This window comes from Temnothorax longispinosus, chromosome 1 (assembly GCF_030848805.1).
Source record: "Temnothorax longispinosus isolate EJ_2023e chromosome 1, Tlon_JGU_v1, whole genome shotgun sequence".
NCBI classification, from domain to species: domain Eukaryota; kingdom Metazoa; phylum Arthropoda; class Insecta; order Hymenoptera; family Formicidae; genus Temnothorax; species Temnothorax longispinosus.
In genome coordinates, this window is record NC_092358.1 from 16,554,484 (window position 1) to 16,570,660 (window position 16,177).

The 16,177-nt window shown below is 35.8% G+C and overlaps 1 protein-coding gene and 1 long non-coding RNA gene across 2 annotated transcripts in view; both read right to left on the reverse strand.

Annotated features, from left to right (window-relative positions):
• LOC139812149 (uncharacterized) overlaps positions 1-16,177 on the reverse strand; it is a 37,104-nt gene that overhangs the window by 11,060 nt on the left and 9,867 nt on the right. Inside the window, exons 2-3 of the mRNA XM_071776782.1 lie at positions 4,026-4,326; positions 3,795-3,839 (exon numbers count right to left, since the gene is read on the reverse strand). Coding sequence (XP_071632883.1) covers positions 3,795-3,839; positions 4,026-4,323 — 343 coding nt within the window. The 5' untranslated portion in view covers positions 4,324-4,326. The remainder of the gene's footprint in view (positions 1-3,794; positions 3,840-4,025; positions 4,327-16,177) is intronic.
• Positions 371-2,977, reverse strand: LOC139812181 (uncharacterized). The gene is made up of 3 exons (XR_011731827.1): positions 2,295-2,977; positions 2,013-2,130; positions 371-1,940 (listed from the first exon to the last, which is right to left on the reverse strand). It is a non-coding gene; the product is annotated as an uncharacterized lncRNA (long non-coding RNA).

Here is a 16,177-nt window from a genome sequence, read left to right on the forward strand (position 1 = left end):
TGACTAGCTAGATACAGATCTGAAAATAATTTTGTTGCACCATTAAAATAATTATAGTAGGTCACTGAAGTATGATGATAATGCTGTAAAAAATTTTGACATTTTAGCAATTAGTTCTACATATAATTATTTTAAATCACATTGCGTGAATCTATAATTATTTTAATTATGTAGAACTGATTGCTAAAATGTCAAAATTTTTTACAGCATTATCATCATACTTCAGCGACCTACTATAATTATTTTGATGGTGCAACAAAATTATTTTCAAATCTGTATCTAGCTAAATTTTTAAATACTTCAACAAAACCGTTCTTTCCGTGTGTAGCCATTAATGTATAGCACATAAAAAAATGCATAAACAGTTAAAGTCGTTTAAGTATTTTTATTTATCACATTAACGAAAACATACAAAATTATCGTTAGTATTGCCGTAGCGCAAAATACCTGAAGTAGGAAAAATGTTTATCAAAGAACTAAAATCCATCTCAAAACTGTTGTGTCGCATTTTGTATGACTTGATAAGCATCAATATGTGAGTAGTATCCAATAGTAAATAATTTTTGTAAATTACGCATGCTATATTTTTTGTAACATTAAAATATTTTAAATCATTCCAAATACATAGTTCTTTTACACCTGCAGATGTTCCAGATAATTTTTTAATATCTTAATCATAATTACTTTTGGTCCTTCTTAACGAGGGTTCTGATGTACATAATATTTGACATTGTTCTTTGGTAGCTCGACAAAATCGCAAAAAAAAATGACTCGAGAAACTCTCTGAAAATCCTAAAATACTAGTAACACCTAAATTATCACCTAAAATTAGAGCTAATGTGATATATATTATGTATCTTTTATTATTGGATACTATTTCAATACCGTTTGTTTCCAAAAGTTTTAATTCTTCAATTAAAATATTAAATGTAGTACGATTCCCATGAATCATTCTATCAGACGCATGACAAAAGAGCTAAAAAATATGATTGGACCAGTCATTATTTATACTTAGTTTATGAATAGTGAAACCAAAATATGTTAATTTAAAAGAGAAATAAAAATAACTTTATAAGTAACTTAAAAGTAGGACAACTCTTTAATATTATAATTTTATAATATTGATGTTCTCTTTCAACTACTTTCTTTAAAAACAAAAAGGAAAAATTACTGAAAAAGCAGCTCTATATCTATATTGATCTAGATCTATAATATATTGATAGATCGTAATAAAACGATAAATGCGAAGAACCAGTATGACGACGCCGATATTTTTTAAAAATAACGCATATCACAAAATTACAATCATAAATTGTTTTATAAATTTTACACGCAAACTTATAATAAAACTAAAAAATATTTTATGAATATGTAACTTAAGGTAACTGTAAATACCATCAATAAAATCAACGTATTACGCAAAAAATAAATAAAAATTTTAATCAGGAACAATCTTCATAATATCAATCTTTTTCTATTGAAATTGAATACAAAATAAAGTATTTTATGAAAAATGTCAGTCAGAAAACTATTTATGTAATAACTTAATCAGAGATTTAAATCTCAATTTCAATTAAGAAAAAAACATAATGATGTTAGTCTTTGTTGTGTGTGATGGTCTTTATAGAATTTAAAATAGTCAAAACTGATGAATTTTTACAATCAAACTCAGTTTCAAATCCATATACGGCGCGTTGTAAGAAATACCATATTTTTTCGCATTCTACTAGATACTTTGCATTAAAAACCTGAAAACTCTTGAAGCATATATCCACTGCTTTACGCACGGTTGCAATTTCGTACTTTAAATCATCAATGATTACTTATGAAGTAATGTCATTCTCATCAGAAACCAGAAGTACAAATGGCTGAAGTTTAATTCCTTTATGTGCACAAAAATTTCTCCGTTCTTCAATAAGATTCTCAATTTCTCCGGGAATCTACAGAAAGATAAAGATAACGCTGTAAGTTGTAGAAATATCTCTCTAGTAAGATACATTAGAGAAGCTTACCTTCAAAGAGCGGAATTAAGCGCTCGCACCGCAATGCAACTAATGCGTCTCGTACAATATGATCCGCCATAGCATATTTTACAATAACCGTAAGAGTACACCATTGAAAACAGAGGTCCTGTGTGTTAAAAAAAAGTCCTTGTTAAAATTTTTGTGTAATATACAGACTTATACGAGGAATATCGAATGGGCAGTATCGAGCCCGTTAAGTAATAATGCGTAGTACACGCTTATCCGCTCGTTACGGAAAGAGAAAATCTCCGGGTACTTATCGTGGCTGACCTTGTCCCCGCTGTCGGAAATGGCTGGCGGACGAGTCTCGATGCTTCGCTGAGATCAGCAGAGATCCGTCTTTTGCCCGACGTGCGCAGACGCCGATGTATCCTGAGGGATTTCCGGATGTCGAGTCGATTTCCTTTTCTTCGCTTGCTAATTGCCAGCACGCACCTCTCGCACGTTATCACGAGCACGCGCATTCGCGGCCACGAGGCGTGGAACGCGAGGACGCCTCGTAAACACGTGTACAAGATTGTTGTTCGTTTCGAAACTATTGTCGTCCGTTATAAACCATTAATCACCCGCGAGGAGGTGCGGGCGGCGATGGAAGACGACGACGACGACGGCGACGTTCGTCACGCATAGCAAGCACACACGCGGGGCAACCTCCCGGTAAACCTTCCGGTTTACACGCACCGGGAAACGCAGATCCGTTGGCGATTATCTCTCAGGCCGGCCCGTCGGCCCGTCGGCCGATCACCGCCGTCACGGTCTAAGCCTTGAGAAAATCTTTCTCTACAACTATAAAGTATCTCGTTCGTATTTCTTGCAATGAATCGCCTATAGCAACTGGGTCCACTAAACTGCGCAACGAATTCCGAATTGACTTTCCGAAACTGTGGTATCAGTACCGCGGACCGTGATCGAATGACGAATGACGCTGTGATGGTGTAGCGCTCTCTCTCTCTCTCTCTCTCTCTCTCTCTCTCTCTCTCTCTCTCTTTCGCATTGTCGCGACTCTAGCGCGGACCGGCACACAGAAGACGATCGGCAGCGCGCCTTTTTCTTCCGTCGCCGCGTCGTTGTCGATATTGCGCGCTTATTTTCAACCTATGATTTTCAAGTGAACGATTTTGTTCACGCAACAAACACAATTATTTAAGATACGATGAGATGGGCAAGTTTGTTACCGTAACAATCAAATTTTATTGTAACTAGTAAATCAATTCAAACATAAAATTTGGTTCGTGTAACATTTCACTTGCTTCCCGTAATATGGTTTTTTAAGTGCATATATAAAAATTACATATTTAGTCAACAAAATGGTTTAACCAAAGAATTTTGTTTTATTTAACCAAATGGGTTTCTCAGTGCACATGTGCGTCGCGTATTTGCAAGATGGTATTGCCAGCCTGCCTGGGTGCAGGTTTGCGCTGTAACTCTAGTGGGCTACGATGCACCACTCGATGCATAAAATCGATAAAACGCACGCGTTTTTTCCCTTACATCCGCCCGTTTCACCCCTTCCCCCTCCCCCTTCCCAACTACACGGCGCTTTTTTTATATCGAGAAAGATACATCGATTTGCGCAAGATTTGCGTCTTAATTATTACTGTCAATAGCTTAGCGAGATAAATGTATTTTCATCAAGTCGAGCCCGACAAACAAGCGATCTTACGAGGAATAATACTTAATTACCTTTGAAATCGTTTTGTACGCAATTTTACATTCAGCAAGCGACACATACACATAAAAATTGAAAAATTATACAAAAAATTTGCTTACCTTCCAACTCTTCTCGCAATTTCAATCGTGTAGGAGCGACAATATCTGCGCAAAGCCAATCAGTTTTTTTTTATTTTTGCAAATTTTTTATCTTACGTTTAAAGAAATCATCTCTATATCATTTTCTATATCCTGTCCCCGGACGGCAAAGGCGAATCCCCGAATTTTTAGAAAGATCTCGCCTAAGTTCCGTCGCGGCTTCGTGTAACGAAGCAAACGTAAGGCTCTTACCTCGCGTGTATCCTCTGGATAATTTAATGCGATCGGGAAACACTGCGGTACGCGGCCATATATTGGGATTGAACGAGTACATGGGATATCCGTTGGTGGTTTTAGCGGCTCTGCTCTGCCTCTTCGTGTACCTCCACATGGCGCGCAGCTCGTCGCACGACGGCTCGGTCAGGTCCAATCGTTTGTCGCCGATGTCGCCGTTACTTCCCGCCTGCGGATCGATGTATCGCAAACCCGCGACAAACGACCCGCTCGTGTACGTCAAGACGAAGGCGATGCACACGGCCGCGGAGCGCATTTTCTGAAATCAGAACGATGAAGACAAAATGATCGTAGATTGTCGCGGCGGTGATAAGCGCAAGGTGTATTGTCGTAGGAAACCTCCACTCTTCAAAGAGTTGCTTGCTTCCGTTTCTTTGATTCCAAAGATTTTCTTACGGCATATGATTAACGAGGAAAATTAATAAAGATAACATAATTTTTTTATCTAAGATGAAGGTGAATTTACTTTGTATTTTTTTTACCTAGATAAGATAAAGATGATTCTATTTCTTTATCTGGATGACCATCTAATTTTATTTATATAGATACCAGTGAACACTGCAAATGCCTAATATTTCTTGAATTAGTTTTAAAGCTTTCATAAAGTGTTTCTTGGTTCCATTTGATTTTTCGTATCTACTACAGAATATAATTTTATAAATTTTTAATATACAATACACTGTATACTCTATAAATATTTAGCTGGATATTCACACAGAAAGAAAAAATATTCTTGATTTGTGAAAATATCTTTAGTTTCAACGTGGAAATCTTGAAATGAGATTATATTGCGTTAAACGAAGAGAACTTGCTTGAATGAAGTCATTATATAGTTCAACCAAGAAAGAAATATTGAAATAAAAAGTTAAAATTCTTATAAAAAGATATAGATTGTTTCGTATATAAACAAGATGACTATAATCTTATTCTAAGAATTTCAACTTTTTATTTCAATATTTTTCTCTTGGTTCAACTATATAATGACTTCATTCAAGCAAGTTTTCTTCATTTAACGCAATATAATCTCACTGCAAGATTTTCACGTTGAAACTAAAGATATTTTCAAATCAAAAATAGGGTAACTCCGGTATATATGCCACAGCTAAGGGAAACTTAATTTATCGTATTTACTATGTTTAAGGCAAATAAATTATACTAATAAAAACTTTATACTGTCCACTACTATAAAAAAATAGAAATATGAAATATTTATTTTTTGTATTTATTTAAAAAAACTTTTAGAAACTCTTGCATTTTTGCCATATATCCCAGAAGGGTGGGTTAATATATGACATTTATGGGTGAAATATACGCCTTATAAAAAATTACAAATAATGTTTATAAATAAGGCAATAAAATGTCATAATAAGTTATAAAATGTGCGTAAGAAGTTTATTAAGATGTAAGAATGATAAACAAATTATAAAACTGAAAAATTTAAAAAAGAAAATAGAAGAGCGATAGATGCATTAAAAATTATTGTTATACGATCTAAAAAAAGAAGGAAAAAGAACACATAGGAGATTTCGAGTTTTACAAAGTGTCTGTACTATGGCATAAATCCCGCACGCTAACTTACCGTATATCCTAAACAGGAGGGATATACAAGATATTAAGTTAAACAAAAAATACAAGAGCTATGCACTTTTTTTGTATGCTATGTATTTTTTGTTTAACTTAATATCTTTTATATCCCTCCTGTTTAAGATATTTTGTTGTACTCCATCATTTACTATCCCTCTACACTTATGTATAATGAAATAACCATTAAACCTTTTACATTCCCTACAGTAATCATTTTACGTAGGTCGTAACACAAGATCGCGCTTCTTACTACGCTGAGAAATCGATTCAACTCACGACAGTTTCGTTAATATTAACAGTAAAGAACTGAAATTACAACATAAAACTAATATGGCATAAAACCACATAACAGAATAATTGCGAGCAAGTACCTTTATTCCTTCTATTTTTTCTGACATCTGCGGCATAAAACACCGCGCGGTGTAAATACCGGAGTTACCCTATTCTTTTTTTTGTGCACATATATGTATTTTAACGCGCATGTTTTTCTCCGCGCTGGGAAAGTGCTAACGCTTACAGTTTGTCTTTTATATCCACTTAAATTTGAATTATATTATACTTCCATTAAGAATTTCCTTAATAAATGATTCGTGAAATTAAGGTTGAGATTTGTGGCCTCTTAGAAATTGGAAGCGAGTATTTATACTCATTTACTCTATGTGAACAATTAGGTACTGTGGCATTTAAGAAAGACATACCATTTGTTGTAATTGCAACAATTATTTTCAATTTATAAACTCTTCTTTACGAGAGAAAAGAAGGTTTTAAGATTGCAAGACAGCAAGAAATTTCTCACAAAAATATATAAAGCTTTTACGAGAGATATCACGTAAAGTCGTAAAATCACAAGTTTCTAAAATGCTTAAAGTTCTCGGATTTATTCTAACGTAAATTCCAATCGTGAAGTATCGTAACTATTTATCAAGTTTTATTTTATTCGTCGAGTTATATGAAAAGTAGATATAATATTTCACAATTCGCAATTCGTATTTGTAGCAGTGCGTACATATTTGTAAATAATAATGAAACTGGGTAACGTGAAATCGAGTAAAGCAATATATTGTTAGACTCGGCAAACTGTCGAAATGTTTTCTGCTGTAAGCTCGCCCGTGGAGCGGGATCAGGCAAGCGTGCGTCAAACAACGCACATAGACAAATAGTATATACGCACACGAGGAAAAATGGAAAATCTCGAAACTCGGCAATATATACTATTGTCGATATACAATCCGGTAGATATGTATTCATGCATTCCATTACGCGCATGGTTACCGGGGCTTTTTTCGAACAATTTCTTAAAATAAATGAGAGAAACGCGATCTCGTAGCTGCAGGCTACAAAGTCTAGAATGTTGATGCATTAGCATTTCACAAGTAACCTTAGTACATAAAGTATATTAAAGTATGTAAGTTTTTATGCGTAAATTAATAGAGAGCGCTCTTCTCTACAGGTTTACGTTCCATTTAATAAAATTTAACTCTTCTATTAAATCTGGTTAAGTTAGAAAAATAATTAACTTATCTAACAAGAAGTTGTTGCTTGATGGTGGGAAGTGCACTTTACTTATACGGCTCGTCAGAGGGATAATTTTGTACAATCTTAATTACCGTCGTATTGCACTTTACCTCGCACGGTATAATGAATCCGGCTGTGACAAGAAAAGAGGATATCTTTTCCCCGACGACACAATCGAAATTTTTTCGCATCGGCATCTTAAGGCCATTGCACGTAACAAAGTTTTAGTTTTAATCGTAAGGCCGTAAGAAAATAGACCAATCACACTTGATTATTCTTCAAGCGTGAGGAGAATAATCGACTGTGATTGGTCTATTTTCTTACAACCTTACGATTATGACTAAAACTTTGTTACGTGCAATGGCCTTTACCGTGCGCGTGAAGAAGCTTCGAGCTTCCATCGGGAATGCATCAAAAGGCCAAATACGTGGAGCAACAAGCTGTTTGTGCCACATTTGCATTAATTAAGCACTAGCGCGTGTCGAGTGGCAACCAGTTTGAGAAGGCTGAAGTACTTTAATAACGCTTGTCGAGAGAATCCGATCGAATTCGCTTGAGGCGAAATGTAAATTGGATCGAAACCGTTTCTCCCCCGTGGCATCAGTCTTGCTTTTCGGAATAATACCGATAAATCAAACTGGAGCTCCGAGTTTTTCCCGTTTGATTGCATCCCAGTCGGAAATTTGCGGAACTTTTTTTAGCTTGCGACACGAGAGTTCTTGCTTCAGCGTTTGTAAAGCTTCGGCAATTCTGCGAGTCACGAAGGATACCGAGGACACTCGTCGCAAAGGGTATATACGCGAGCTCGGCTGGCAGTTTCGATTCTTCCGATACCTGGCCGATATATCGTGTTCGAGCAATTTCTGCAGAAACGAGCGGTTATTTGCTCGGGTAACTTCGACATTGAAATGTGAAGGTCTCTGCCTTTTTCCCTTGCTCATTTTTCTCCAGTGTGATGTTATTGTGCACGTGCGCGATCGCCGGTAATCCCTTGATACCGGAATCATTTCTCTTCAGGTACCGGAAATTACATTGGGTCCGTAATATCTAACGTCAACTATTTAGAATTGTGATAGAAAAAGGCAAGAAAATAACATATAAGCGATAATATTTTAAAATAAGTTTCCAGAAAATCAGCAGATTTATATTTATTCACCCATAGTTAAAAGTGTCAAAATTTAAAGGTGACGATTTCATACTTTTTATTATAATTTTTGACACTGCGTATTTTTTATCTCGCTGTTAAAATTCTCTACAAAATTATTTCGAATGCTTCAGGATTAATTCAATAATAAAACTATAAACATAATTTCAAATCCAATAAAATATCATAATATTTAATTTAATATCGTATTAGGATTTTGTGCAATACCTACAATTATATTATCAGCGACTAAAACAAACTGAACTATAACAACGTAATCGTATCTCATTGTTTCGGCAAAATAGTTAGAATAGTTTCGATATAAGCACGAATATTGAACAAATGTGTGGGTGGAAGCATGAAATCCAATTAGGAACAATTAGCTTTACGATATGTACTTCCGCGGCATTTTAGCCGCGCGCGTTACGTTGATTCGTTCGATCGGCCGGCCGATCGTAGGATGCATTCAGAGAAGTATGATGGAATGTGCATCGATGCGATGAAAAGTGTGGACGGAAACAGCGCGCCGTGCCGCGGAAGCTCTCATTGTTCCGCGGCGCTGAAGCGAAGCGCCCGCGCCGAGGGAATTCAGGCGCCGTGGCATAAAGCTCTCATTATTCACAAAACAGGGATGATAATAATCTCCTCTCGCTCGTGTGTTGGCATTGTCTCGCTAAATAATCCGCGAAATGCAGTTTACAATATCGTTTTTTCGATTCTAAACGTGCTAAAACCAGTTTTATACGTATTGTAAAGAATATAAGAAACACAAAGAAGAGCACGGCATACTTTTTTTTACCTTCCAAGATCAAAGCTGAAGAAATCTTTATTATGATTATTTTTAGTACAATAAATTTTTTGTAAGCCCTTATACATGCAAATGCATGTTACAGCGCGTGGGTATTGTACGAATTTTAATATATTACAATATATTACAGTAGGTATATATGTATACACATATTGTGGCGATCGTGGCGCAGAGAGTTGTGCGCTGCTTTAGTAAAAGATCCGAGTTCAAATCTAATTAAAATCGTCAGTTTTTATTTGATCGCCACCTCTCGGAAGGAAAGGGGCATCCTACCGAGAGTATTTTGCCCAGTGAGCTATTATGCCACTTTACTTTAACAAAGAAATTTTTCGAGGACACAGTACTCGCCAAGGTACAACTTTTTTTTTAAAGATAATTTTTTTAATGATATTATTCTTTCCTTTAGTATGTTAAACATCTTTAAGCAATATATGATTTTAAAGGTAGTATATATCTTTATGCTTTTATATATTCCGCAATATTTTATTTGTTTATTCCGTGACGCATTTTACCACATGCACGCATACCAAATTTGAATAAAATATCTTTAAAAGTTTTCCAGATTTTTAAAATTTTCATATTTTTTTTCACAACTTTGACACCCTGTATTTTGAAAACGAAGTAGTTTAGGACATATGTTTATAGGATCTTTTCTTCCTAAAATAAGCCACAGAATATACCCTTCAATTTTTTGTACTTACTTACGAAACACCTTGTATGGTTCACTGATCTTGCCATAAACACCCCTTTATAGTGCCGTTAGGAACGAGCGTTAGATTGTAGGTCCCATATATCTGATCCACACGGAAAGAACGGAAAGAAATAATTATGTAGAAAACTCAAACTGATTGCTAAAAACGTTGAAATTTTTTATAGCATTATCCTCATACTTTAGCGACCTACTATAATTATTTTGATGGTGCAACAAAATTATTTCCAGATCTGTATCTAGCTAAATTTTTAGATACTTCAGCAAAACCGTTCTTTCTATGCAGATATATGCAGAAGCCGGGTCACGACGCTTTGAAACCGAAACAATACGACGATAACAATGAAGGTAATATAACACACTCACGCGTGCACACACACAATCAATTGAATGAGCTTTGGAAAAAGCTATTTAAAATTCGAGTCAGATTGCACAAAAGTCAGTTCTGTTTCATATTTAATTAAAAATTTAGTCTTTATTCCAATAATACAATATTATAACGGCGCGCTTTATTTTGCACATTTTGCAAATAATAATCATTTTATAGGACATTGAGGATTAACGAGATTTTAATTTCTTTTTTTTCCGAGACTGCACATTTCTTTCACGTCCGTGCACCGCGTGATTATTACGGACGTGTATCGCTATTGAAATGCAATCGGATTACACCAGCGAGCCGCTGTACGTTATTGCACTTTTGCGGAGAGATCTCGCATTGTCCCGCATTTACATTCATAACACGTGAAATTCACCTATCCATTACTGGATACATAATTTCTCGTATAGTGAGGCACGGCATGTATGCCGCTGTACGTTCATTATCGGGTTTTATCAGGATTTGGTTCTCTTTAACGGAGTGACACGTGCTTTCACTACGTGACCGCTAAATATATTCCGCACGCGTGGTCCTAGGGGAGACGTCGTCACAATTTTTTTAGTGCCGATTTTTAACAACAAAACAAATAATTTTAATAAAATGTGGTATACTGTTGTAAAGAGTAAACCCTTGGTTACAAAATTTATACGGGCATTTTTGGTCTACGTCGCTTTGTTCAACCGGTATAGAGTAAAAACGACAAAGGTGCAAAAATTGAAATGTCAAAATTGCCGGGGCGGAGTCGTCACTTCATTCTTGAACTGCATTTTAAATAAAAATTCATAATTCCGATCATGAAAAATGATAAAATACATTTTATATTAATTATTTTTTAATAAAAAAAATGGAAACATTAGTTAAAAACACAATGGCGGAAAATTACAAGAAAAGCGCACGCACTTATGTACTCTACGCTCGCACGAAATGCATTTGTTTCTCGTTAGCTCTGTTCTCTGTCATCTCTGAGCACACGCAGGACATATTATCCAAATCCTCGTCGGAATCCGACCACTGCTGCTTCCTTGACTTTGATTTTCGACCGAAGTCTCCATGATATCGTACGGCCACGTCATCCAAGTGTACTGTTTCATCATTATTCTTCTTCAGCCAGTCGTTCAACGTAGTTCTCGGGATTTTGTCTTTATTTTATCTTTTGTCTTAATTTTGTCTTACTTTGTCTTATTTTGTTTTAATTTTATCTTTTTTCACCGCAAGAACTGCCTTCCTGAATTGTTTCTTGTCGACGCGAGTCGTTTTGCAATGGTACGTGCGTACTATTTTCTTGCAATTGAGAAATACAATGACGCATTTGCAACGAAAAATAGAGTGAAACCACCGGGATAAAGTCGTCACAGTGACGAGTTCGCCCCGGTGGTTTGGTGACGACTTCACCCCGGACACTGATTTTAAGTTTGATCGCTCATGAAATATTAGAAATCAACAAAAATAAAAAAACTTTACTGGATTTGTGTTCAGCATGCATTACTCTTCAGAATAATTTATCTCGAGATTCGGAGAGAAAATATTTGAAATATTAAAAATTTTCGACGCGCAAGAAATTTCACTTTTGATCTCCGAAAACACGTTTGTCTTAATAAAAATCACAACATGGCGTATAATCTCACTAAACTTCGTTCGTTGGTCACACCCAACCATAAGTAGCGTTGAGCACCATAAGTAGCGTTTACAATATTAATTCACACAACATATAGATTTCGAGATAATTGTAATAACGACTTCGCCTTGGTGACGACTTTGCCCCGGTCTCCCCTACTTAAATTTTTATCACAATTAGATATGTATATAAGTAAGATTAATATAGTATATTGCAATATTAATTTATCTGGATATTATGCAGTTTATTTTGCAAATATTAGCTTACAGATCTAACAATGTATATTTACCTTAAATTACATGAAACACAGAACTATTAAATTAACTACACATATACGTTGGGTAAAGATTGAAAGCTGTCTTTTCGCAAAAAATTTGAATGGATTTTCAGCATTTCATTATACACAGCATTGCTGTGGTATATTCTGTATGAATATAGTAACAGAACGATCACATAGAAAGATTTTTTTTTATTTTTGATATATAAATTTTTCTTTGGAAAACTGACGCTTTATTGTACGTTTTTAAGGGAGTATTCTAATTTGAAAGGTATTTTTTAGGAATTTTTTATAGGTAAAATGAAAGAATTTTGTAGGTCAATGAAAAAAGTGAATAGCATTAAACATGTTCTTTTAACCTTATTTTAAGAAAATATTTTCATTTTCTGAGTAATAAAAACGCTCTTCTTTTTTATGTTATATCCGGATCACTCGCAAAAAGAACGCATATGGACAGTGTAAATAATTCTAGCTGTTCTATAGTTATTTAAAACGCAAAAACAAAAAATTTTCCTATTCAGGAGAAGTGTAGCTATCGTCTGAACTAGAATAAACATTAAATGTTTATTAGTTTCTTTAAATAAAATACTAACAAAATATTGAGGAAAAATTGTAATATTTTTAATAAAAAAGCCGCTATTTTGTCCAGAATATTGGTTTAGTTCTACCGTTTTTTGCGAGCTTCTAATGACCAGGATCCACTTTTAAAAAAGGCGTGTTACCTGAGTGAATTTCGTTTGTATCGTAAAATTGAAGCCTCCTTTTCCGCGATGCCGATTGGCTATCTCGATTGATTGCCGCGCCGCGTAGCTTGCTTCATCCCGTGAGGGACTGTCATCGCGGAGTGTGGCGAGTTTCGTGCGTGTAGTGCGTCGTGTGTGTCATGATGTGACAGCTCGCGTCGTGTCGCGAGGTTAATCGTCCCGCGTCGTGTCGCGATTATTATACAATAGCATAATGTTAAAGCTAAATGGCGCGCGCGAAGCACGCGCGTCTGTAGTGTCTAGTTTCCATTTATAAAAAAGGCGTGTTACCTGAGTGAATTTTGTTTGTATCGTAAAATTGAAGCCTCTTTTCCGCGATGCCGATTGGCTATCTCAATTGATTGCCGCGCCGCGTAGCTTGCTTCATCCCGTGAGGGACTGTCATCGCGGAGTGTGGCGAGTTTCGTGCGTGTATAGTGCGTCGTGTGTGTCATGATGTGACAGCTCGCGTCGTGTCGCGAGGTTAATCGTCCCGCGTCGTGTCGCGATTATTATACAATAGCATAATGTTAAAGCTAAATGGCGCGCGCGAAGCGCGCGCGTCTGTAGTGTCTAGTCCACTTTTAAAAAAGGCGTGTTAACTGAATGAATTTCGTTTGTATCGAAAAATTGAAGCCTCTTTTCCGCGATGCCGATTGGTTATCTCGATTGATTGCCGCGCCGTAGCTTGCTTCATCCCGTGAGGGACTGTCATCGCGGAGTGTGGCGAGTTTCGTGCGTGTAGTGCGTCGTGTGTGTCATGATGTGACAGCTCGCGTCGTGTCGCGAGGTTAATCGTCCCGCGTCGTGTCGCGATTATTATATAATAGCATAATGTTAAAGCTAAATAGCGCGCGCGAAGCGCGCGTCTGTAGTGTCTAGTCTTCTTCTAAAAAGGGCATGTCGTAGGTATTGTTGTCACTTTTCCGCGATGCCGATTGGTTCTCTTGCTGCGCTTACTTCATTTGCAGCTGTTATTGTATATTTTAACAGTTGTGTGTATCAAGGAGTTAATAGTGTAATAGTAATAGCATAATGTTAAAGCTAATAGCGCGCGCGAAGCGCGCGTCTGTAGTGTCTAGTATAACAAAAAAGAGCGTTTTTGTAGTGTTCCCTTACAAGGAAACGTTTGAAAACAACAGACATGTATTTCTTTTAATGGCTTCGAAGCATGTTTGGGGGTTCTCGAAACAACCCCTCAATAGAAATTTTATATATTTGATTACGAGTGAATATCTCTGAAACCGTGAAGTATGTAAAAAATGTTTTAGACAAAAAGGCTACGATATTAAATGATCTCTATAATCGTGTATTTAGATTGAAAAAAAGGTCATATTTTTCAACATACCTCTTTAATGTTATTTTTGCAAAAATATTCTATTTTGCAAAAAAATTCAATTACATGATTGCAGAGATCACTTAATATCGTAACTTTTTTCTCTAAAACATTTTTTCGTGTACCTCACGGTTTCAGAGATATTCACTCGTAATCAAATATATGGAATTTCTTTCGAGGCGTTGTTTCAACCCCTAAACATGCTTCGAAACCGATAAAAGAAAAATACGTGTCTGTTATTTTTCCCTACTCTACATATCCGTAAAAAGTCGCCGAGGAAACGGTTTAAAACGTTCCCTTGTGAGAAAATAAAAATATATTCTTATAAGGCTTAAAAGAACATGTAAAGTTGAACGTTATTCGGTTTCTTCGTTTAACTTCAAAAAATTCCTAAAAAATCCTTTTTTTACGACCTTTCAAACCAGAATACTTCCTAAGTATATAAATTGGAAGAGGCTGTAAGGGTCATACGCGGTTCTTACTGCGTAGTATCAATATCACTGATTTATTGTTCAATTACATCCATCCGTACGTTTCGGCTCCAATTTGAGCCATCTTCAGCGGTATAATATTAAAAAGTATATAATAATACACTATTCTCCTTTACAACATAGTGAGTTTATTGATTGGAAATTTCACAGAAACATAATAAGACTAAAAGATCCATATCTGTAAAAGTATAAATTAAAAGATGTTACAATAGGGTTTATTTAAACAATTCTAAGATAACTCACCAAGTAGTCTGGAGAACGAATACATCGCAATAAGTCAGATAAAGAAATATAAAAGTATGGTATAAACGTCTGGTAAAAGTATAATCTGTACAATGAGATCCGGAGATCTTGTCGACACGACGCACAACACTGATATGATTCGGTATTACAAGCAGGGGCATGTTTTAAGTCAAACATCGGTAAAATAAATTGAAAAAATGTAGGTCAAAAAAGTAAGAAATAACACATAATAAATATTTAATATATAAAGTAAGAAATATAAAAGCTAATAAATATTTAATGTATAAACAATAACACGTGATCTGACGAAAGACAAAATGTATTATGGACATGGTTTACAATTTATTTAAAATAGACACGTATATGCATGGTGCAAAAACTCTGTATCGGTTTGAGAGTTAAGACTATTCTTTTGTAACTTCCTTAAGTGTCTCCGTTGTTGATATAATTATTTTAAGAAACATTACCTTATTCAAATACGACGGTTGATCGAATTCTCGTGGCTGCAGCGATGCGCAATTTATTATTCGATACTGTGATTTATTATTAAGCCGCGGTGGCGGCCGAGTCGAGCTGAGCAACATGTGTTTTCGCCAGTAGATATATTCGCAAAGGAACAGCATGTATATCGGGGAACGGTCTATGCATATTCAAGCTTTGCATCTGCACCGTTACACATGTCGATCCGCTCGACAATTCCATAGCCGGCTGCGTGCCATCGGTGCGCAACGCTATTGAAGATTCGCGAGAAAAATCAGCCGACGAGAACCGATCCACCCATACGAGATACATAAAATCGCGGCGAGAGATGGTGAACTTGCGAGAAAGTTCGATTATCTGAATTACACTAGAAATATACGAACGCTTGGCGGATAAATCGATTCTTCGAGCAATAGAACGAAAAGCACTTCCGTACTTTTCAATTTTTCCTGTTTCGCAGAAATGGAAGTCCCGCGTGTAAGCAAAAGTGAATAAAATCGATATTTTGGCTCTCCGCGAACTGGAGACTCGTATAGTACGATTTCTTGGTCGATATATAATTTGACATTTTTTTCTATTATGCAAATAAATGATCTCTATAGAGACTTTTCTTGTTCGCTTCGCGTCATTAGCTTCCTCAAATATCACGTGATTCTATTTAAAGTAACATAATAATTGAATAGTATCACGAGAAAAGAATATACATGTCGAAATTATTAATGACGAGTATTCTGAATATATATTACGTGCGCTTCGAGCTTTACGGAGAAAAACGGATTTAGGTACTTC